This window comes from Asterias rubens, chromosome 5 (genome assembly GCF_902459465.1).
Source record: "Asterias rubens chromosome 5, eAstRub1.3, whole genome shotgun sequence".
In the NCBI taxonomy this organism is placed as follows: Eukaryota; Metazoa; Echinodermata; class Asteroidea; order Forcipulatida; family Asteriidae; genus Asterias; species Asterias rubens.
In genome coordinates, this window is record NC_047066.1 from 19,355,850 (window position 1) to 19,379,324 (window position 23,475).

Sequence of the window (23,475 nt, forward strand, 5' to 3'; positions counted from 1 at the left end):
ATGTTTGGATTGGAATCCACTGTCTACAGTTCAATCTCATACTATTGTGAAAGTTATAATCCATAAAACTAACCTGTGAAAACTTCATTTCAAAAGGTTGTTGCTTTTTTGAGTTATCGCTGAAACTCTGTAGCGGTTATGTCCACACAGGAATAATGGGTGCGTTCGTTTAGCTTCCCTGGGTCGACCCTGGTAAGTTCGAATAGCTTTGACAGGGCTCACCCGGGTCAGCCCCCAGTGCCCTGCTTGTGGAGTGGGTTAATTGGGGGTGACCTGATGTGCATGCCGTCACCACGAGAGGGCGAGTGTGATCGTTCGATTAGCTCTTGTCAGGGGCTCACCCGAGTGAGCACCGCGGGGTCGACCCAGGGAAGCTTATCAAACGCACCCAATATATAATACATAATTGGAACACACAATCTGAGAAACATGTCCGACAGTAAAGCTTCTCAGATTCAAATTTTTGGGATGGAGACTTGTCTTTTTCCCCTTCCATAACCACATTACTTTGCTAGTAAATACTGCCATTCATTTTAAGAGTGGTACCAAACGTAAACCTTCCTTTACAACCCACAGTACTGTTGCTGGCAAGTACTTACACTTTGATATAATTCTATGCATGTATTTCAAGTCTATGTGTAACACTAAGAGTCCCAAAACCTAAACGTATTATCCAAATAAGTAACAGGGTTTGCCTATCGAAAGCAAGGGCACTTCAATTGGAAACCTTAAAGGTTTTAGGAAACTTTTGAAGGGGCACCAAGGCCAAGACAGGGGCAATGAAGGCCATGGCCTCTGTGTATTCTAGGCTGTCATTGCTGTGCAGTTGTTGCAATAGTTCAAATTGGTCCCGACAATGAAACGAACGATAAATAAAAGTTAATAATTACACTCCAAAAACTCTTAATGTCTTTGGCTTTTTCTTTAACCCATTCTGCAATTCAATGCATAAGACTGGCTATTTTGATGAATTTTACAGGTAAAATTTAAGACTTGGAATGAGGCCAATTTCATTTAGTCTGGTCCCCTTGTTAGTTACCCAACATGGCCATTATTGGCAGATGCAACTCTTAAGGTAGTTTCCAAAAATAGGCTTGAGTTCCTACTCCGGCATCATCATTATTTTAGAGAATTGCACTGTGCTGCAACATCAAACAGGTTTTGTATGGTGGAGCAACTGTGCACAGAATGACTAGTGCACTGTTTACATGCAATATGTACATCACATAGCAGGCTGCATAAATGCCTGTATCAATTCATCATTCAAAACCATGTGGATGACATTGACCAATCAGACAGTAGGAGGGTATATCTTTCCCAATAACTGCCCAATCAAGTAGCTGGGTTGACTGGTATGCAAAGTACCATCTGTACAGTCTAAAGCATCATGTAAACAAAGGCAACAAAACTATAGTCAGTTTACAGCTATGGTTTAAAGCTGCCAACAACCTTGCTAAACTTCAACAGTCGGCCATTTTGTTTTACTGACAATGCATTGGTTCAAGCCCTCTTGATGGTTTGGGCAATCAAGGTCATATTAACAGGCATTGTTCATGATCCAAGTGGACTGTAGAAGAATGCAGAGTTGAGTTTACTGGATAAAAATATAAATACAGCTTGAAACTTGATCAACTTGAGGAGTCGTCTGTGTGAAGGCGGGGCTGCTTGGCTGGAGGTTCGTCATCATCAACAGGCTGAAATACATAAAACAAATTGAAGTTGTTTCCTTTGTATACACATGCCCACTGCTGAAATACATAAAACAAATTGAAGTTGTTTCCTTTGTATACACATGCCCACTGCTGAAATACATAAAACAAATTGAAGTTGTTTCCTTTGTATACACATGCCCACTGCTGAAATACATAAAACAAATTGAAGTTGTTTCCTTTGTATACACATGCCCACTTTGAAGTATACCTTTGGTTTTTTGATCGATTGCTTCAAAGTTCAATCCTATATAAATATAGATATATACAATAAAGCTAACCTGTGAAAATTTAATTTTTCAAACGTGGTGGTGTTTCTAAGATATCACCGAAAAAACTGGAGCAGTTATGTCCACGCAGAAAGAATAAACTGTTTTTGGAATACTGTTAATGGAATACACAATCTGTGTAACGTATCTGACGGCAATATTTCTCAGATTCAAAATTTAGGCGATAACGACCTATATGTTTTTCCATTTCCTCCATATTACTTTGAAGTGAACTGATTCTCAAAATGCTTTATACTATCAAAAGCTGCTGTTCTTCTAACCTGGTAACTTTTCTATTGCCATTAATTTTAAGAGTGATTACCTAATGTATACCTTTCCGAGTTCTGGAGTTCTTCCAAGAACTGGAGTTCTTTCGAAGAATTTTTGCGCAACTAACCAGTCTTACCTTTTGAGAACTTGGTCGAGCTGATTTGGTGTTTCTGTCGTCCTGCTGCTCGGCGGTTGGTTCAGAGGATTGTGCAAGAGACTGGCTGGGTGCCTCATCTTTCTTTAAATTGCCGAAGTTTCGGGGCCCGTCATCTGCAACTGGGAGATAAAAGGACAAGGAAATGTTTTTTAAAGCAATTTTGTTAAGCATAAAAAGTAGCTCAGCACAACAAAATTATGCTTACCAGCCAAAATGACATTTCTCAAGTACAATATGTGACTGGTATCCTGCTAATTGTTGCTTAGCAAAAACCTTTTAAAGCAATATTTTCTGCTTAAGCAGCTCTATGAAATCAGGCTCTGGTATTGGTTCTGTGGTCATCTTTGGTGGAATGAATGGAAGGAGTTAATACATGTACAGTGTATGGACTGAGGAAGTCTAAAACTTCCTGGTCTTCACATTATACCTTGTTTACCGGAGTTCTCTGATGATTTCCGTCTGTCTTGTACATGTTGTATGGAATCATTTGTTGCCGAAGCACCACGACTGCTATCTCCTGGAAAATGCAAATGACATTTGTTTGTGTTAAAGGCAGTGGACACTATTGGTAATTGTCAAAGACGGACCTTCACAGTTGGTGAATCTCAACATATGCATAAAATAACAAACCTGTAAAAAATTGAGCTCAATCGGTCATCGAACTTGCGAGATAATAATGAAAGAAAAAAACACCCTTGTCACACGAAGTTGTGTGCTTTCTGACGCTTGATTTCGAGACCTCAAATTCTAAACTTGAGGTCTCAAAATCAAATTCGTGGAAAATTACTTCTTTCTCGAAAACTACGTCACTTCAGAGGGAGCTGTTTCTCACAATGTTTTATACCATCTATCTCTCCCCATTACTTGTAATCAAGAAAGATTTTATGATGATTCGGTCCATTTGGTTGGTAAGTTGTTTGCAACAGCTAATTCTATTTTCTTAGAATTAAATGGTTAACCCTAAACACTCCACCTTGTGTATTTACTGGACCGGAATTTTCATGTACAAGAATAGAATTTAAGTAAGAAGAAAAAAGGGTTAATAATTGAACTGTTTGAATTTGAAAAAAGCACAAAAAGAAGATTGATCCTATTTGTCTACCTATGAGTAGATAGTCTTTGATAATCGACAGAAAGACTGAAATTCAAACGTTTTAAAACGAAAACACAAGACTGCCGCACTTGTCCAGTCAAGGGTTTACTGGTCAATGCTAAAATCACTGGCCTCAGGCTAGCCACAGAATGTCTGAGAGTAAAATGTTTTTAAACACAAACACAAGACTGCCGGACTTGTCCAGTCAAGGGTTTACTGGTCAATGCTAAAATCACTGGCCTCAGGCTAGCCATGAATTCAAGCCATGAATTGAGCTTATTTCTTGGTTCAGAAACATAGAATACACATGGGGTCTAGATGTGCTTTGATCTACCTTCACTCATTCCTGTTGTGCTGCTCCTATCGTCATTGTCACTACTGTAGGTAGAATCCATGGTTGAATCGTCATTGCCCATGTTGGAATCATCATTACTCAATGCAGATGACGGAGCTGGTGGAAACATAAAATATTTATGGATCACATAAAAACACAACATATTACAGTCATAAATTTAACATCTATTATATTACAGTCAACCCTCGTTATAAAGAGAACTGTTAGCATGCAGTCAGAGCATAGTGATTGAAACATTGCCTTGTTTGTACTTATCCAGCTCTCTTCAGAACCACCCTAACTCACACAAAGATATTTAATGTAGTGTTACTGCAACCAGGGCCCAATTTCATGGCTCTGCTTACCGCCGAATTCTGCGCTTACGATCGCGATTCTCCGCTTACGTGCAAGCGCCGGATTTCTGCGCTAGCCTTATAAGCGTAGAATGCCTAGTAACGTGAAGTACGCACGCGCAGAAGCCCAAATTCGTCGCTAACCCGTGAAATACGCTTGCCGTAAGCACAGAATTCCCTGCTTCCGTAAGCGCCGATTCTGTGCTTACGGTAAGCAGAGCCATAAAATTGGGCCCAGATCACCAGGCCTGATACTTCACAGAGGCGACAAAGGTGATTGCCTCCATGCCCCCCCCCCCCCCACCCCGGTCATTGCCTTGGTGCCCTTGAAATGCTCCTGTAGTAGAACTTTACAATTTCCTCATAGGGTGCCCTTTACCAAGGAGAAAATGCCCTGGTGTCCTTGCCCTTTCAAAACACGAAGCATACAGGCCTTTAGGAGATTTAGCTAGCACGGTTAATTCGTTGTACTTACTCAGCCTGGCATCTTCAATGAGGGCAGTAACATCTCTATGCCTCAGGGGTCCAGAACTAGACTGTCTTGAATCACTTTGTCCTTGTGAACTCTCTTTCTGTGATTCTGTGCAGAAAATGCAAAATGTAGTAAAAACAATGTCAATATGTTTTTAAGTAACCTGGGCCCAATTTCATAAAGCTGTTAGGCAGAAAAAACAGCTTAGCAAGTTTCTTTGCTTAGTAAAAATTGAGTAGGTTCCCAGTTGCAACAAGGTAAACATTATAGAACTTTGGCTGGTACCTTGTTTCTGCTATAAAGCAGGATTAATCTGCGCTTAGTTGATTACTACGCATAGTTAATAAATAAATATCATTTTCATTGTGTCAGTTCAATAACATTTAATGACTGCCAAATTTGAAAGTGCATATGTTTCAGGCCTGATACGCTTTGGAGGCGACGAAAGCAATTGCTTCCATGCCTCCATGCCTTGGTGCCCTTGAAATGCTCTTACAATTTTACAATTTCCTCATAGGGTAGCCTTACCAAGGAGAAAATGCCTTGGTGTCCTTGCCCTTACAGAAACGAGCACACAGGCCTAATGTTGTGAATTGCTAAAACCATGAAAACTAGGTCGGGTGTACACACAAAAACAAAAACTCTGGTGCGTCGAACGACTCTCTCGTGCAAGATATGAAGCGTACCACAAATTAAAAATATGTTTTTGCACAGATGCGACGATATAATGTCAGGATTTGAAGCTCTTACCATCTGTCTCCTTGCGTTTACTAAGATCTGTCATATCTGACCCCATGCCGTCAGGGTGATTTTCCTTATTAGAATCAGCTGACTCTTCTCCTTTCTTGTCTTCTTCTTCTTTATCCTTCCCTTTGACTTCAACAACTGGAACCCATTTGAAGATCTTCAATGAAGTGTCGCCAATTGTAACCCATTTTTTCTCCCTAAGAACATAACCAAATCAAAATTTAATATTTTGAGCCATCCTGTTTTAAAAATCCCTCCAATTAGATGGTTTCTTAACATTGTCATTTAGATTGGAAAACTGGCTGTATCCCACCACCACTTTTACACTAATTTATTACATACTAAGCATATTTGAGCAAATTACAGATACTATTTTAGGATAACTTTCCGTATGGCACCACAATTTTTTCACTCATTTTTACAAAAAGGGGTATCTCATTGAGGTAAATTAGATACTATATTATATATTATTTCATATCGAATGAAAAAGTAGTGGTGCCATACGGAAATTTTTCCCTATTTTATTTCATATTAAATCTTTAATAATAATATGGAAAAGTGGTGGCAGGATATGGGAAATTTTCCTTTAGATTTTAGCAAGTTTCTTGAAAAGCACTGAAGAATAATTCAGCTGAAATAGTCGATACAGTAACATTGAATTTGAGATGTTTTGCTTTGTTGACTGGTGTTGAATTTTTGATTTGTCACGTTTGTGCAAACTAAATAGACGTTCCATTCAACGTTCATTAATTTAAAATTAAATCATTCATCAACAAACGATAATGTCGGTAGCTGAGTGAGTGTGAGAGAGTTTTGCTGTTGCCGGCTTGGTACTATAGTCCCCTATTGGAGTTTCCCGAGCTCCCTTGATGGAATCATCTAAACACACATAAACAATGATCAACATTTTGATGAACCAATACTGTAGAGGGCGCTATTTCAATTTAACAACACTCATTTTTGGCATATAAAAATAGCGTGTACAAAAACAACGGAATGTTTGTGGTCATGCTTACCATTTCCGGACTTTATCAATGGCTTGCATAACACGTTTAATTTCATCCTTAGCACGACTTCGAGTTTCGGCTCGAGCAGACCGAGATGATCCCATCATTTTGGCAAAATAAGTAAAATAAAATCTTTTTGATAGACAAAAGATACACAGCTAGCTGAACGATGGTGACTAAACATGCACAATATTGTCATTTGCTGGGTCTTTTCTAAGACCAGTTACCTAACTTATATGCACTACTCTAGGGGTTGTGTACCAGTCTACATGAACTGCACGTTTGAAGTATACAGCAGAGTGATGGGATCGTCCATTATGTAGTAGGAACATTCTAGGAAAACAAGTTTCATTTTAAAAAGTTTTATAGCTGCTGTGAAAGATTAACGTAACAAAATAAGTAAGATTTTCTTTTTTTGCACTTAAAGTAGTATCTTTACTATAAATTGGCAATATAAATTCTTAAAAATATATTTTAAAATATTTCCTCTTCCCAGTCTTTACATTTTCCCCCTTGTAACAATAATGAAACGTTCTTTATTAATTAGGAGATCTGAATAATTATTTATTGTCGTACATTTCATGTTTTGAGCGCGGAATATTGGATTTTCAACAACCCAACTTTTGCTGCTGAGCGCAAATGTCAGATTCTGTGGTAAGCCGTAAATTTAAAAATGACTTACATTTTACATAATATTTAATTTTAGTTTATCCCCCATAGTTTCTTCTTCTTTTGTTTGGACACCCATCTTATTCTTAATCTAACTAAACGTAAACAGCAGAGCCAGAGCAAGTAATCAACATCTCCCCTGTCTACGTCTGCTGCTGTTGTTTTTTGTTGTGTGTTAAAAATTGTGGGTGAGGTGAGATCTTCCTCCAATCCCATGGTGAGATCCAGTCCAGCGCCATAAATGAGTATTGACAATTGAGGGTTACGTTATCGCAACTAAAACTAGCAAAGCAACGTAGAGTAGAGTAAGTGGTGCTCTGCAGTAATATTTACAGGTCACCTTTGTTGCCTCCATGCCCTCTTCGACACGAAGTTCGTGTCCTTGAAATGCTCCAGTCCAGCACAGTAGGCCTACTGGTAGAAATTTTCACGTTCCTCATAGTCATACAGGTTATAGGTTGCCCTTATACAAAGGAGAAAATGCCTTGGTGCCTTTGCCCTTGCCCTTTCAAAAACAAAGCATACTTGTACAATAATAATAATAAAAATGCATTTATAAATTAATGCGCCATATTATATATCTATCTAGTGTACAAGACCCTATTCCGAGGCGCAGAACAACAAGAAATGTAGAACATTATAAATAATAATAAAAAAAAAAATGATACAATGAATAATCTACAAGCCTGGATATGCATCAAGTTATTCATGTTATTAGGATAACTTTCCGTATGGCGGATGGCGCCACCACTTTTTCACTCATTTTTAGAAAAAGGGATATCTCATTGAGGTAAATTAGATACTATATTATTTCATATCGAATGAAAAAGTGGTGGCGCCATACGGAAACTTTTCCAGTTATAAAACTCTCGCCCACAACAAAAATGTTTACTGATCCTTCATGCATCCTTGTTTTTGTTTCTACTGTACTCACAGTGAAACGGTTCCAATGTTTACTGATCCTTCATGCATCCTTGTTTTTGTTTCTACTGTACTCACAGTGATACGGTTCCAAGATGAAGCAACAGCAGCTTTCTGTGCGACGCAAGTCAGATCGTCAACAATCCTCTCAATATAGTTTCCTACTCTCTGGATTTAGCGATCATGAAAAGACAACACTTGCCCGACAGATCATTCGACTTGGTGGAAAGTACCTTGATTGCAAGGTTAGTCTCAGCAGGCCTGGAAAAGACCGATCCATTAAGCTCCGCCCCATTGCGTATTGACCAATCGCAATTTCGTGGAGCTGTTTATTATTAAAAGATCTATAGATATGTTTGTTTTGCATCGATCGGGATAACTGTTTACTACCCTTACACTAATGTGTATTCAGCACTGCTTACTCAGTACTTTCCTGTGTTTATTTTATATAATTTGTGATATTTATTGGCAGGAATTTTCACCAGAGTGCACCCATGTTGTCTGCATCCGACCAATGAGAAGTGAGAAGTTCCTATGTGGATGTGCATCAGGTAAGATAATAGCTTTCTTTCTTACTTTATTTTCACAATTTGTATAACTAGTTGTTAGGCCTATGAATCGCATTTTACAATAATGTATCAAATCTTTACATTTGTGCACTGATTATTGACCCAGTAACATTCCTGTAATCTTTCTCAGCTCCCTGGGAAGTATACAGCCCTGGGCTGCCATGGCACTCCAAAGGATGTTTTCAAACAAAACATCAACCTCTAACCTCGCAGGCGACTATGTTTACCCCGAGGTGAAGAGGAGTGCTTTTATAATGAAATGTCTTGCTCAAGGACACAAGTGTCTTTACCAGGGTTTGAGAGAAGATAACTTTATTCATACAAATAGCAAGAATGCCTTGGCGATTTGAGTTGAACTTTTTTGTTGGTTTTTATTCAGGGAGATGGGTCGTTTCTCCTGATTTCATCCATGAAAGCACAGCGGCAGGTTGCTGGTTAGAAGAAGCCAGCTACGTGTGGGACAATGAGACTTCTGAGGATAGTAACGTTAGCATCACTAGTGCATCTATGGTGAACGCCCCAAAGCGATGGCGAGAACACCTAGAAATAAAGAATCAGCGAGCTTTTGATGGATGGAATGTCGCTATACTTGTGACTAACACCAAGAACAGACCTGCTGTTTACAGAAGGTACATTTTTCTACACCTTCTTTCATCATTACTCATTATAACTGAAAGACATTCTGGGGCTCTAAGTCATTTGAACATTTGTTTGTATTATTACACAGTGAAAAGTTGTTATTCAATTGAATAAAAAACAGCCAGCCAGACATGTTAAGTTACAGGTTTACTGGTTCGACACTAAAATCACTATAGGCCTGTGGTCCAGTGTAAAATTCGTACCCTGACAATTTATATAGAAGGCTTAGGTCTGAGATGGTATTTGAAACACAGGCCCTTTTTCGATATGACGGCTTCGGCTTTGGATTTGGCTCAGGCTAGTTTGCCCCCCGCTGGTTGGTTTGACAATTTGCACATGCTTTGCGTATACATGGTCGGGGCTTCAGACAAGAGAAAGGAGCCTCAAGCCAAATCCAAAGCCGAAGCCGTGGTTTCGGAAAAGGGCCGTAGTCGCTTTTAAAAAAAAAGAGAAAAAAAACCCAACAAGGACAACCTGATTCCCCAAAAACAAGATGGTACATGATCAGCAAGTTTGTCTCTTCACCGTCTGTAGGTTGATAGAGTGTGGTGGAGGGAATGTTATCTCCTTACGGTCCTCCTCCAAGAACCTTGAAAGTCTCACCAAGACGCTTAATTACATCTTCATGGACAAGTGCTACCTGGAGAAAGTGCGCCCTCTGCTGGCTGAGGGGGTGCCATGTTTGGCCCCTGACTTCATCGCAGAGTATTTGTTTGAGGTATGTATCGCAAAATGCATTTTTTGATGTTTAAGCAGTCAGTATTTTCCTGCAAGGGGTTGTGGGGCTACAATTTTGAAGTATGATACATTTTTCTTCTACATAACACCATGCAATGGTAAGGTAATGTGATGCAATATGCAGCCAACCGATAAGTGCACTGGGTTCCTTTAATGGTAAAGTATCACAAGTGTCACAACTTGGACTTAAACCCACACTCTGCTGAACAGAAAGAAAAAAAAAACTTGAGTCCGGTAATCTTATCCGCTTGGCCACAACAGTAACACGCCATAAGAAAAGTGTGCTCCATGTATTAATCTCTCATAGGAAGAAGTGAAAATACAAATGTTGGCTCTTGTCATGGCCAACTTTTTCTCCTAGAATGGATCAATCAATACTCAGAGATTAAAATGTTATAACTTTGTAAATTTTTCTTCTAGGAAAGCCCTGATTTAGAGAAGTATGACATCAGGACTTTTGAACCCAACCAAAGTAAGAGAGGCTCACTGGTTAACAGCCTTTCCAGCATAGCAGGGAGTTGTGCAAGCTCACCACTCAAAGGTAAGTCATTTGATCCTGGCCTTGGCTTCATTATTTGGTGGCATGTTTGTTTGTTTGTTTGTTTAGATGATCTTCCCATGAAGGGAACTCGGCAAACTACCACAAGGGGATACAAACACCAAGCTGGCAACAGCCAATCTCTCTCATACATACACTGGTATAACGTCTATGATTATGAATTGCACAAATCAAGAAAATGTGATTCAGTAACTAGATGACAATATTTATTCTAGTCATTGTGAAAGTCAGCGGTTAGCTGAGGGATCCTGGCAGAACGGATAAGAGCATTTGATTTGCAGACTGTAGGTTTGAGTCATGGTCGTGATATGCATTTAACCATTATTGCTGTGTTCTTCGAACTTGACATCAAGCCGTAGGTTCTTGTGTTGTGAAAGAACCCAGTGCACTTATTGTAAAGAAAAGGGTTTTGCCCCTGTGTAAGGAAGGAATATTCATCTGAACTACGTATCTTGTGACTTTTCACAGGGTGTTCCGTAAGCCTTGGTCCTTCTACACCGCGTATAACAACACCCCTTAGAACGTCTACCAACGCCGTGAAGCCAAAGCGGTACCGTCAAAGCCAACTTCCAGCATCACTATTCACCCAATCCAGTCAGAGTAGTCCAAGTCAGAGCCAGACTTCTGACTCTCAGAGCCAGTCACCACAAGCATCTTCAAAGCATCGGTCACCACTCACCAAATCACCACAAACACCTTCCTTCACCCAGACGACCCTGAAACGGACACCTTTGACGCGGTCAAAGACACCAGGTAGTCTTGGGACATTTGTTAAACAGACCACACAGAGCAACAATCTTAGTGTTACTGTTAAGAGTGAGACAGTCGTGAATAGAAAACTTTTTTCGTCACATCAGGTTCAGAAGACGGTGGAAGAGGTTCAGAAAAAGGTGAATGAAAAAGCAGTCAAATTATCTTTGATCTTATCCTGTTTTTAAGTGCGATGTACTGGAATGTGGTTGAAATCCATGCTCACTTTACCAGATTAATAATTTAATAGATGAATAATTATAATAATAACAGTAGCTAATTCTTATATAGCACATTTCATAACTGAAAGAAATATCAATGCGCTTTACAATAAAAAAAGGCAAAGAGCAACATTTAACAAACAATAAACTAATATAATAGGCAAACGAAAGGATAAACTTAACAAATGGGCAATAGAAAACAAATGGGATTTGAGCTGAGTTTTGAAAGCGGATGTAGCTGGAAAGAGAGTTCCAAAGTTTGGGGGCAGCACTGGAGAAAGTCCTTGAACCGAAAGATTTAGTTAGTACGGATGGTATGGTGAGGAGATGTCACACTTAACACCATATTTATGTTTTCTTCTTGCAGTACTCGCCAGCGTATTACTCTCGTGTTCCTTACTGGATTCAAGTCAAACCTCCTAAGTATCAGGTAAAATAGAAAGATTGTTGTCAATTCAATTGTTTGTGTCTATTGTTTTATATGCCCTATTTTTGTAATACTCCTTGTACATACGAAAAACAAGTTTCATGTTTTTTTTTATCAAAACAGTCAATAATTTGAATCTTGAATCCAAATATTTATCCCTCTCAAAAGTCAGTGGCTTAAAGGCAGTGGACACTATTGGTAATCACTCAAAATAATTATTAGCATAAAACATTTCTTGGTGACAAGTAATAGGGAGAGGTTGATGGTATAAAACATTGTGAGAAACGGCTCCCTCTGAAGTGACGTAGTTTTTCGAGAAAGAAGTAATTTTCCACGAATTTGATTTTGAGACCCTCAAGTTTAGAACTTGAGGTCTCGAAATCAACCATCTAAGTGCACACAACTTCGTGTGACAGTGGTGTTTTTTTCTTCCATTATTATCACGCAAGTTTCGATGACCGATTCAGCTCAAAGTTTCACAGGTTTGTTATTTTATGCATATGTTGAGATACACCAACTGTGAAGGCTAGTCTTTGACAATTACCAATAGTGTCCACTGTCTTTAATGGTTTGACCCAAACAGAGTCTTTCTCAAAGGCTAAATGAAAGTGTAGTGTTGTCATTCATTTTTACAAAAAAAGACTCTGCTAGGGTCAAAACATCAAGCCACTAGCTTTTTTTTTATCCATTTATACCATAGGTCTGTAAGCAGTGTGCAACAGCTAATGCTTATTTCAAAGTATTTATCCTCTGCTAACTTTGGTGTGATCTTTACAGGACCATGAAGAAATGACGATGCCTTTCCCGACCATGGTCTGCAATCTCATTGATGCATACTTGGAGGAAGGCCTATGGCTGAGAGCAGTGGAGAGCATCCACTCCTACTTGTCTGTCAAGAAATACCCTCCATCATCGTTACTACACGTCATCATGAGCAAGGTTTTAGAGGTAAGATGGAGATCCTCAAAAGACTTTCCAATTAAACTATGAAGGACATTTTATGTTATTGTATACAATTCAAATTTGGTTGAAACTGGTTGGAACGGGTCATGCAGGTTGAAACAGGTTTGATCTGGTTTCTGTATATTGTTTCACCTGTCTTTGCAATTTTTGGTTTTATCCTACCATCTTATCTTGTCGATCATACATTTAAATCCCTGCGTAATTTTTGACTGACACCCGTAATGTTCTGCAATATTTTGATATTAAGCTTAACATGTTAATAAGATCAAATGTTGTCCTTTGTGTTTCCATCCTCTTGCTTGTGGTCAAGCCAGTCCCTTCCCTTCACCCCCCCCCCTTTTGTCCCCCTATTCATTGTTTACCCCCTGCTTTTTTCTGTATGCTTTCTAACCCCATTCATGTATTTCCACTTCACTGCTTATGTTTCACTTAGTTATTACCTGTAACTGTTCATGTTTGTTGTGTTGTCATTTAGCCTTCGAGAAAGACTCTGCTAGGGTCGAAACGTCAGGCCATTAACTATTTTTTGCAAGATCAAATTCAGTGACACTTATGGCGCTTCAGCATTTAGTATGTTTCCTGCAAGGATATGCGGAGCTACAATTTTGAAGTAATAGACTTATTCCTTTACGTATCATCTAGTAATGGTTTACAAGGTGCTGTGGCACAATATGCAGCCAATCAAACCAGTATTTCTTGTGCTTGTGTGATAAATAACAGTATGTTTTTGTTTTCATTGACTTTTCTTAGTGGAAAGACGTTGCGTTCACATCCCAAGCCATCAATCTATTGAAATCGGTTCTCTGCGTTCACCGACCGTCAACACCAGAGATGTCTCAGGTCTACCTTGATTCGTTTGTGCCGTCCGATAATGATATGTTTGGTCTGGAGAGTGATGATCCCATCAACACACCATGGGATTTTGTTGGTAGTGTCATCAGGTACCAGACATCAGAATGTATTTCTTTCTTTCTTTGTTTTTATTTTCTTTTAAAACATTTCTAATGACATTCAGGGCTCAAATTTTAAGAACCTCCACTTTACTATAGGTCTTGTAACTTGGAACTTACACTGGACCAGAAATGTGAAATGTAGCTAACAAGACTCAAAGGTTTTTGTACTTTTTATTTATTTGCCTAAACTTTGAGGAGGCAGTTTGAAACTAAAAAGTGAACATTTTTTTATGTGTTTGGAAAACATTAGTATGCAGTATTTGTTTAGTTGTAGGGTTAGAACTTGTTGTAATTTATTTTGTTATTGCAAGTTTACCCCAACAAGCCTAATGTAAGAAAAGTTTCAGGCACAAGCCTTTTTCTCATGCATCTTAAAGCTTACAATTTCATACAATATGGATGTTTTTATTTCTCTTCCATTTTCTTGCAACTTTAACGATCAATTGAGCCCTAAATTTTTCCCAGGTTTGTGTATTTATGCAGCAATAAAGCTACTGGTCTTTGACAATTAGCAAAAGTATACCCTGTCAGTAATAATGGAAAAGCTGCCTTGCATTTAGAACACAGCATCAAGCCTTAAACACGGTCACAAGGACACCAACATATATATATATACTTGACGCTACTCAGGCCGAACTCGGCTCGAGACGTTGTGACCACGGGTTTGTCCAATGTTAGAAATTCATCTGTGCCATCCAGGCCGATCCTGGGCAGCTTGAACAGCTTGATCGTGTTGTAGGCCGATGGCGTTGAGATCGTCTATAAGCTGTGATATGTAGGTGCAGCAGAGGCTTCCACCCTGTCGAAAGGGTTCAGATGGCTGGTTTTGTGAGTTTAAGAAGGTAGCGAGAGGCACCTCAGGTCTCCGAAGAGCATGGCCGATCAAACGACACCAACATGAGTGGAATATGGTTCCCTCAATACTCGTCAAATACTTTCACCTTACAGGAAGTCCTTACAGCTGCCTCTAGGAGATTCTGAAGAGGATATACAGGAGCAAGAGCAAGCTCAGAACTCTGTCTTAAGGAACAATCATCAGATGTTGCTGAGCTATATCGTGGCTCTAGTAGAGCAGGACTTCCAGGTCTGGGTGCATCGGTGAGTGTTTTGGGCCTATATTATAAGCAATCACATCAGTGTTGTGGATTCCCCCCTTTTCAAAGTTTGATATGATTTATTGTGGTTGTGAAGCCAAGGGCTCTCATAAAGTGAACTTAATCACTGCACTGGCCTCGAACCCAGTGGAGAGAAGACAGAGAAGGAAGATTCAGTTTTAGATGTGGCATGAAAACCCTAGAGAAATTTTCCAGGGAAGACATACACAGTTAGGTAGAGGCTGGAACAAGGGCAAATTAACAAAACCTTTGTAGTTTATTTGAAAGTTAATTTTCATCCTCCACAAAATGAGCCAAAGATGGTGACACTGTCCCTTTCCCAATGTCCACAGTTCTGTCTACGAACATGCCGGTGTGGCAGGAGATTTTGTGCGCCCCCCCCCCCCCCCCCCCCCGCAAACTGTGTACATGTACCTCCTTCTGATAACGTCCTCTTTGAGTCGTCCTCCCTCAGCGCATGTTAAAGCCATTATACACTTTCGGAACAGAACAAAAATAAGAGTTCACAGATTTACAAATAACTAACAGGGTTTACAGAAGGTAATGGTGAAAGACTTCTCTTGAAATATTATTCCATGAAATGCTTTACTTTTTTGAGAAAACATTAAAACAATTATCAATTCTCGATAGCGAGAATTACGGATTTATTTTAAACACATGTCATGACATGGCTAAACGTGCGGAAACAAGGGTGGGTTTTCCCGTTATTTTCTCCCGACTCCCATACAGGTTTGTTATTTTATATATAAGTTGTGATACACAAAGTGTGGGCCTTTGAACAATACTGTTTACCAAAAGTGTCCAATGGCTTTAATTATCGATGTGGGGGACAGAATCTCCCAGGGACAGACTTTCCTATGACACAGGCTGTATTTATTGTTGGAACACTCCTTATTGAATGCTCCAATACTAAATCATGCTTTTGATGGGAGCATCATTCATTCTTGTTTGGAACTGGGTGGAGACAAACATTAATTTGTTGAAACCTTAGTCCAATTTTCTTTCTTTCTCTTTGTTTGAACCTGCCTAATGTACAGCCAAGGAAATGCAACCACCAAGGAGCAGAAGTCATGTCACTGTATGCTGTCCAGTATTCTATGGCCAGATGGTAATGTCAAAGCATCGGGTCCATTTGCCTCTCAGCTGGTTAGCTTCATGCTTCAGGCTGTGGCGGCCATTGGCAGTGCATCACACATGGTGAGAAACTCAATCCTACACAATACTATAATTTGCTTTTTACCCTTAAGGTCGAGTCACACTCGAAAACAATAACGATGCAAAGAGAATGCATTCTATTGGTTGAATTGCTCCACGCGGCATACGCCCACGCTTACTCAACCAATCAAGGGTGTGCACTTGTATCGCTCTTTTTTTCGTTTTCGTAATTGGGGCCTGTGTGACCTTTACACTGTCAGCACTGTGTACTCGGTACTTTCCAAAGTACTTTCCCATAGGAAAATCACTCGGGTGAGATTTGAACCCACAACATTTGTATTGCTGGAGCAATGTCTTACCACTAAATCACTGAACTAGCCCGATGGATAGATGCAGTTTAAATCCTTAGCAGCGGTTACCGCAATGATGTAATACCACACTGTCTTTCTTTTTTCCTACTGTTGTATGAACAAATTTGTAAATTTCCCTGACTATGGAGAAATTTTCCTAAGTTCCTGATTGTTGTACGGATCCTTCAAAAATATTAAAAAGTATGACAGTTGAACCAATACATCGGAATAGTTCTCATCATACTTCAGAAGTAGCTCCAAATACCTTGCAGGAAAAAAAGAAAAATACTGAGCACTTTGATATGCCCCTAGGGGTATGTTAAAGCACTGTATAAGAACTCAGTATTGTTATTACTATTATTAAGATGTCATTATTTTTTGTGTAGTACCCGTGTCTGAGGATGATCATAAGTTTAGTGGAAATGGCGGCGGAGACCTGCAGAGTTATCACAGGAGACAGTAGCATTTTGGGACATGCTGAGACGGGAGTACATCTGGACTTTGCTGCCGAGATCGCTTCGATGCTATCACAAGGTTAGTTTGGTCAGTGGGACTCGAGCCAGTCAGACTCGGAAAGCACTGCGAATGGCAAACAGTTGTTCCTGGTTAACCTGAAGGTTTTTAACAAGTTTTTTAAGGTCATCTTGGGTTCAACCGAGGAAAGATACCACTACGCCAACTCGACCATCTTAACTGCTAAGGATCTTAGCTGCTGTTGTGAGGCAATGTTTTTTCAAAAGCAAAACCACATTTGGTTTTCTTCCCATAAATATTTGTATTATTATTTATAAATTGTCCTATATTGTTTTATAGAGGGCCTGATGGAGAATATGGAATCTCTTAACGTTCTTTTGTCCCTCCTGCGACCTGATTGGTTGAAACTGAAAGTGGTAGAGAGTTTACTGTGTGCCTATGATGACAGCCTCGTGAGAGAGGAGTTCAGATATCTGGTAGCTCAGCCTCTATCGCTCAAAAAAGTGGTATGTTTAGTTTTTGTTAATTTCCAACATCTGTCAGAAGTTACACAGCAAAATCAATATTTCACTTATTAAAAAGTCTCTTACTACTGTCCATTTTGTGCATTACGCTCTAGCAGCCAGGCTCCTAGTGGATGAAAACCATGCCTACAAAGCAGGACAGTTCTTTTCAGAACTGAGAAGTCTCCCGAACCCCCGAACATCTACTCCGCGGTAGTAGAATAAAGCAAGACAGTTCTCTAAGAACAAACTCTACCTGGCAAGTAGATACACACATGGTGTTACTGCAAACCAAATATACATTCATGCCTACATCCTTATGGACTTGCTAACCTTGTTTCAGCTTCAGAAGTAGGTGGCAAGATATCCCTGGTGACATTTGATCTGGGTTGACAGCCCTTATCAGTTTAAAGGGTAGCCCTTAGACTGATAAAGGACCAAAGTATAAGACTTGCTAATGTTGTGGAATTTGTTTAAAGGCAGTGGACACTATTGGTAATTGTCAAAGACTAGCCTTCACAATTGGTGTATCTCAACATATGCATAAAATAATGAACCTGTGAAAATTTTAGCTCAATCGGTTATAGAACTTGGGAGATATGAATAAAGAAGAAAAAAACGGCCTTGTCACACGAAGGTGTGTGCGTTTAGATGGTTGATTTTGAGACGTCAAGTTCTAAATCTGAGGTCTCGAAATCAAATTTGTTGAAAATTACTTCTTTCTCGAAAACTATGGCACTTCAGAGGGTGCCGTTTCTTACAATGTTTTATACCATCAACCTCTCCCTATTACTCGTCACCAAGAAAGGTTTTATGCTAATAATTATTTTGAGTAATTACCAATAGTGTCCACTGCCTTTTAACCTGTGTCCATCCCAGCTCTTTGTTTTCAAAGTTATTGAGAAAAGTTTCTCCTCCCTCTTCCCACCTTCGATTTTAGTATTTTTGTGTTTCCAACCCCCTGTGGTTAAACCAGTCTCCTTGCCTCTACCCCCTATGTATCTTACCCCTTGTCTTTTAGTGTTCATCCCTTGCCTATTCTGTGTGATTTCTTGCTCTCTTTTTATGTCTTCCACTGCTTCTGGTACACCAGTATACCTGTTTAAAGGGTCTATGTACTTTTTATAGGACAAAAAACACAATGTTCACAGATTTACACTAAACTTACACAGTTTGAAGATAATGATAGTAGAAAGCATACGTTAAAATATGACTTGCTGAGGTACTGTAGCTTTTGAGAAAGGAGTCAAAAAACGTCATGAAAATAATTTTCATGACATTGTTTTACTCATTTCTCAAAAACTGCAGCATCTCAGCAACTAATATTTTAACGTATGCTTTCTACTATCATTATCTTCAAACGGTGTAAGTTTAATGTAAATCTGTGGACATTGTGTTTTGTGTTACAAAAGTACCCACATCCTTTAAGTGTGTAATGTTGTCATGTTGTCATTAAATTAGTATTCGTAAAAGACTCTGCTAGGAAGGAAAGAGGCCGATAACTATTTTTTTTTCAGAAAGGTAATTGTGATTTGTTTTTGTTCATGGTGTTTTTTCCCCACAGGTGAACTATTACTTTTATCTGCTACCTCTGATGACGACAGCTTCCCTGCATCCTAAGACACCTGAAAAGCCAAGCCAAGCAGTTATAACTAAGTCCAGGAAAAGACCACATCAAGATACGGTCCAAGCTGGACCCCTCAAGACTCTGGCGTAAGTATCAACTGCTGCAATTGTTATTATGTATAGACTTTGAGTCTGATAATTGCAACAAACTACAACAACTCTTACCAATCAAGGTATTCGTAAGATAAGAAAAAAACTTCCCACACTTGGGAAATTAAAACTGGTCTTGATTTGAATAGTACAAAGTGAGAAAAAGATAGAAGCAGTCAAAGTAAGACACAAGTTTGGTACGTTGTGTTGTATTTGCCAGGGTTATGGTTGTAGTAGACTTCATCATGACCTCAGTTTGGTGACATGTTTTATTGAAAAGAAAAACTTGTGTAACTTTTAGGCAGATTATGATTTTGAAATTTTGACAAAATGTCTTTTTTTAACAATACCTTTTGCTTCCTGTTTGTGTTGTCAGTGTAAAAAACAACATCAGAAACTTACAAACACTCAAAGACCGTCCCAACATCAAAGCTCCAAAGATGAAAATCAACAAAGTCAACCGCAGAAATATGAGAGGTATGTTTTCACCCTATTTTCATCCCTTCACATGTTTAAACAACAGTCTGAAGATACTGGTTAAGTTGTAAAATTTACAGGCCATTTTTTGAAAGCTTGATTAAAAAAAATTCTCTGAGTATCACCACAAAAACTTTGAATTACTTGTGCCATTGAACTTATTGGCTGAGCAGATAATTTCTTGGGGTGGTCAGCTGCCTTACTGATCTGTGCAAGATCCACTTAATTTCTTTCACTGTTTGGAAAAGGAATTACATGGAGATACCAGGTGTTAGTTGTCAGATGAAAAGGATGTTTAAGTGGAGCTTTCCCATAGTGTATCAATAAATATTTAATATTGTGTTTTATGTTGTATTGACAGGCGAGACACCTTTACATTTAGCCTGTATAAAAAACAATGTAGCAAAGGTACGAGAGTTGCTATCAAATCCTGCCATCGAGATTAACCAAGTGGACTTCGCTGGCTGGACTGCACTTCATGAAGCTTCAAATCACGGCCATGTAGACTGCGTCAAGGAGTTATTGAAATATAAACCAAAGGCCACGATTGCATCTTATTTCAGTCCAGGTAAAATATTATTAACATGTCATTGAAACGTTTGTAATAAAATTTCAATCTATTAAATGGTTGCGGCACCCGCTGCTAAATTATAAGATTCAAATATCTTCCAGGCTATCTTAATAGTCTAGTTAGTAAAACGAAATCAAGCATCTGAAAGCACACAACTTCGTGTGACAAGGGTGTTTTTTTCTTTCATTATTATCTCGCAACTTCGACGACCGATTGAGCTCAAATTTTCACTGGTTTGTTATTTTATGCATATGTTGAGATACACCAAGTGAGAAGACTTGTCTTTTACAATTACCAATAGTGTCCACTGCCTTTAAAAGCATTTCCATCTGAGAAAGATTTCTGCATTCTTCCTGCGAGGACTTAATCACTCCAGTATTTGGTCGGTACCTCAATTACTCTTTGAAATTTTCACAAGTTTTACTGTATATACATTTTTTTAGGATTAAAACAATTAAATGGATTTAAATTATTTTGAGTTAGGTAAAGACAAGAAATCTGCGAATGGGTTAAATCTTCTGGCAGCCCCTGCTGAATGTGGAACTACTCCATTGCATGACACCGTCAACAACCGCCATGTAGAAGTAGCAAGACTGCTTGTCAAAGCTGGAGGTAATACATTCTTTTTAACATGCTTTTAAAATTGAAGTCTTACTGATGCAGGCATGGGTTTCTCTCAGGGAGACAATTAACTTTTGAGTGTTGTACATGGCCGCAAAGAGCATACAACAAGCTTCATATTCACATTACTTTAACACTTGTGTCATTTTTATGCTCCTAAAGTCTGGACCTTTTGGAAAATAATTATGTCATAATCTGAAAATGACTCGTAAGGGACAAACAGCCAATTTGGTAAAAACCATACATTGTAAAGGAAACAAAGTACACAAATGAAACAAAAGGGTCAGAAAGTTCTGTTTTTGTTAATTTGTATCGATCACAAACAGTTTCTATTTGAGAAATGTGAAAATAAAGACTCTTAAGAAGCAAGAAACCGATATCACGAAAAGTAATTTCACCTTTTTTGTTAACCCTCCCAACACTCTACTTGAAAATTGGCTGTGGGACAATCAACGCATTTTCATAAACACTGTCACATATTTGGTTTCTAAATCAACTTGTTTATCATTCACAGGTAAAGCTGTTTTGATGGCACGTAACAAGGCAGGTTTCACTCCTCTAGACTTGACCGCTGATAATGCCATGAGGCGTGCTCTGGTGTTGAGCACTGATACAAAATCTGAACCATCGAAGCCTGGTAAAGACCACAATAAAGAAAATGTAATGGGTAAGGGTAATATCTCATAATGCACACATTGGAGGTTAGGCCAAACAAGCGAACAGTGGATTTTGGGTGATTATTTCTTTTGCGCGTTTAGTTATTCAGGCAAACAACTCTTCCGCGTTTCCGCGGAATGCCGCGTTTTAAAATAATATATTTTAAAATAAAAAATTTAAAAACCTAGTATATGCCTGGCAACAACAATGTACAACTACAATAATGTAAAATAAGCCTAGTACATGCTAACAATGCACCTTAGAGCATAATAAACCTCAAAATTTTCTAATGTACCATTGTGGGTCTCATGTCCCGTGGCGTTTCGGCTGCCTCGCTCTGCACTTGCGTTGTGCCTTCAAAAATGTTCCTCTTTTCTTTCAACGGGCAGTTGCATGCCTGGTTATTACACCTTGATTTTGGTGTTGAACCAGCCACCTTAGGATTAGCGTGACGATGCTCTACCAACTGAGCTTTCTAGCTCCTTTGTGGCAGTCTCCCTATTTTGCGTATATTCTTGTTCGGGGTGCAAGTCAGAAGCTATTCATTCCTTTACCATTTTAGGATACAACCTTGGAAGCAACCAGGGTATCACCTTAAGGGCATGTGTCTTTTTATTTCAAATATTAAAGTATAAACCAAATAGGAATCTTTGTTTGATCAACCCGGAAATCATTTATCCAGTCACTTTCTCATGTGGTTCATTAAAACATTCTAAGCGAACCCATTTCTTATATTTCCGCCAGAATCTGACTCCCAGGAAGTTCCCCAGAGTTCAACTCCTTCACCTCCTTCCAGACAGTTGCGGGACATCGGCATCCCATCCGAAGAAGAGTACACCTGTGTGCTGGGTTCCTCAAACGGCCCCAAGGTGTACATACCAGCCGAGAGGTGTGAGCAGCTATGCCTCCTGGTCTGCCATCTCCTGCGGTCTTGCCTGAGAGTTCATAAACTAGTACCCATCAAAGCTGATCTAGACAGTCAGCATGGATCGGTTATCGGTTTTGACTTGAACCTCAATGAAACATCAGATGCGGGTAGTTGCAAAGCGAACTCACAGACATCAGTAGGCTATGAGATGATGACGTCCGTGTCCAACGAGGGCGCTTTTCAGCAGAGCTCTTTGAGGTTTAGTGGGTCTCGCCTTCTTGATGACTTGACCGAGATGTGCCGACTGGATAGTCATATTGATGGTTTTGTTCATCACATCGGTCGAATCGGTCCGTGGGTTGGATCGCAACGCAGTAAAATATGTGATAAGGTTGTTTGTGAACTGAAAGCAGTCGTACTCACTTGTTTGTAAATTATTCGTTCAAAGACGGACCATGGCTAAATTAGGTATTCAGCTTATTGCTCAGGAAATGTAATTGTTAAGATGATCGATAGTGGGACACAAATCGCCACAATGAAATCAGCACTGTACCATGATATGCCGTCCCTATTGAAATTGACTGTCGGTAGTATTAACTGGGACCAGGGCACCATTTCATGTAAAGCTTGCTTGGCAGAAAAAAACACTGCAGCTGATGATAATGTATACAATTTTGAGAAATAATTCCCTTCATTCAAAGGAGTGTGGTTTATTCACAAAAAAAATCAATCTACCTTTCTCAGATTGTGTATTCCAACAAGGATTATTCTTCCATAACCAATCAAACTTTTCATCTCAAAAAACGGAACCACCTTTTGAAATGAAGTTTTCACAACTTTAGTTTTATTGTATATATAGATAGGTTTAAAACAGCCAAACAGTTCCAAAAACCAAAGGATTACTTTGCTTTTTAATCCTTGTGTATAAACATTTTGTAAGTAGACTTTTCGGTACAGTCATTGCCATATGTTATGGTTGACTAACTTGGATGATTTCTGTGTATAATGTGTAAATATTTATTTTGTACTAAAAACTGCTGTAAAGAACTTACCTTAAAGGCAGTGGACACTATTGGTATTTACTCAAAATAATTATTATCATAAAAACTTTCTTGATTACGAGTAATGGGGAGAGGTTGGTAGTATAA

At 39.0% G+C, this 23,475-nt stretch overlaps 2 protein-coding genes across 2 annotated transcripts; one reads left to right on the forward strand and one right to left on the reverse strand.

Annotated features, from left to right (window-relative positions):
• Window positions 1–391: 391 nt before the first annotated feature.
• LOC117291003 (B-cell CLL/lymphoma 7 protein family member A-like) lies at window positions 392–6,591 on the reverse strand. Its single transcript, XM_033772600.1, has 7 exons — window positions 6,421–6,591; window positions 5,408–5,601; window positions 4,661–4,765; window positions 3,833–3,949; window positions 2,833–2,922; window positions 2,385–2,524; window positions 392–1,694 (listed from the first exon to the last, which is right to left on the reverse strand). The coding sequence occupies exons 1-7, from the start codon at window positions 6,516–6,518 to the stop codon at window positions 1,629–1,631; spliced, it is 810 nt and encodes a 269-aa protein (XP_033628491.1). The 5' UTR covers window positions 6,519–6,591; the 3' UTR covers window positions 392–1,628.
• A 657-nt stretch (window positions 6,592–7,248) lies between these two features.
• LOC117290574 (SMC5-SMC6 complex localization factor protein 1-like) lies at window positions 7,249–23,451 on the forward strand. Its single transcript, XM_033772030.1, has 20 exons — window positions 7,249–7,385; window positions 8,082–8,246; window positions 8,474–8,552; window positions 8,950–9,199; window positions 9,744–9,927; window positions 10,368–10,488; window positions 10,975–11,396; window positions 11,845–11,907; window positions 12,682–12,852; window positions 13,618–13,808; window positions 14,769–14,918; window positions 15,973–16,132; window positions 16,827–16,974; window positions 17,254–17,420; window positions 18,982–19,130; window positions 19,510–19,610; window positions 19,972–20,178; window positions 20,665–20,793; window positions 21,317–21,469; window positions 22,204–23,451. The coding sequence occupies exons 2-20, from the start codon at window positions 8,097–8,099 to the stop codon at window positions 22,758–22,760; spliced, it is 3,552 nt and encodes a 1,183-aa protein (XP_033627921.1). The 5' UTR covers window positions 7,249–7,385; window positions 8,082–8,096; the 3' UTR covers window positions 22,761–23,451.
• The last annotated feature ends 24 nt before the right edge of the window (window positions 23,452–23,475 follow it).

Coding starts and splice junctions, on each gene's coding strand:
- LOC117291003 (XM_033772600.1), bottom strand. CDS start 6,518: ATGATGGGATCATCTCGGTCTGCTCGAGCCGAAACTCGAAGTCGTGCT. Junction 2,923..3,832: donor CACAACAGGAATGAGTGAAG/GTAGATCAAAGC, acceptor TGCATTTTCCAG/GAGATAGCAGTCGTGGTGCT. Junction 2,525..2,832: donor AGAGAACTCCGGTAAACAAG/GTATAATGTGAA, acceptor TTTATCTCCCAG/TTGCAGATGACGGGCCCCGA.
- LOC117290574 (XM_033772030.1), top strand. CDS start 8,097: ATGAAGCAACAGCAGCTTTCTGTGCGACGCAAGTCAGATCGTCAACAA. Junction 10,489..10,974: donor TGCAAGCTCACCACTCAAAG/GTAAGTCATTTG, acceptor GACTTTTCACAG/GGTGTTCCGTAAGCCTTGGT. Junction 19,131..19,509: donor GGACCCCTCAAGACTCTGGC/GTAAGTATCAAC, acceptor TTGTGTTGTCAG/TGTAAAAAACAACATCAGAA.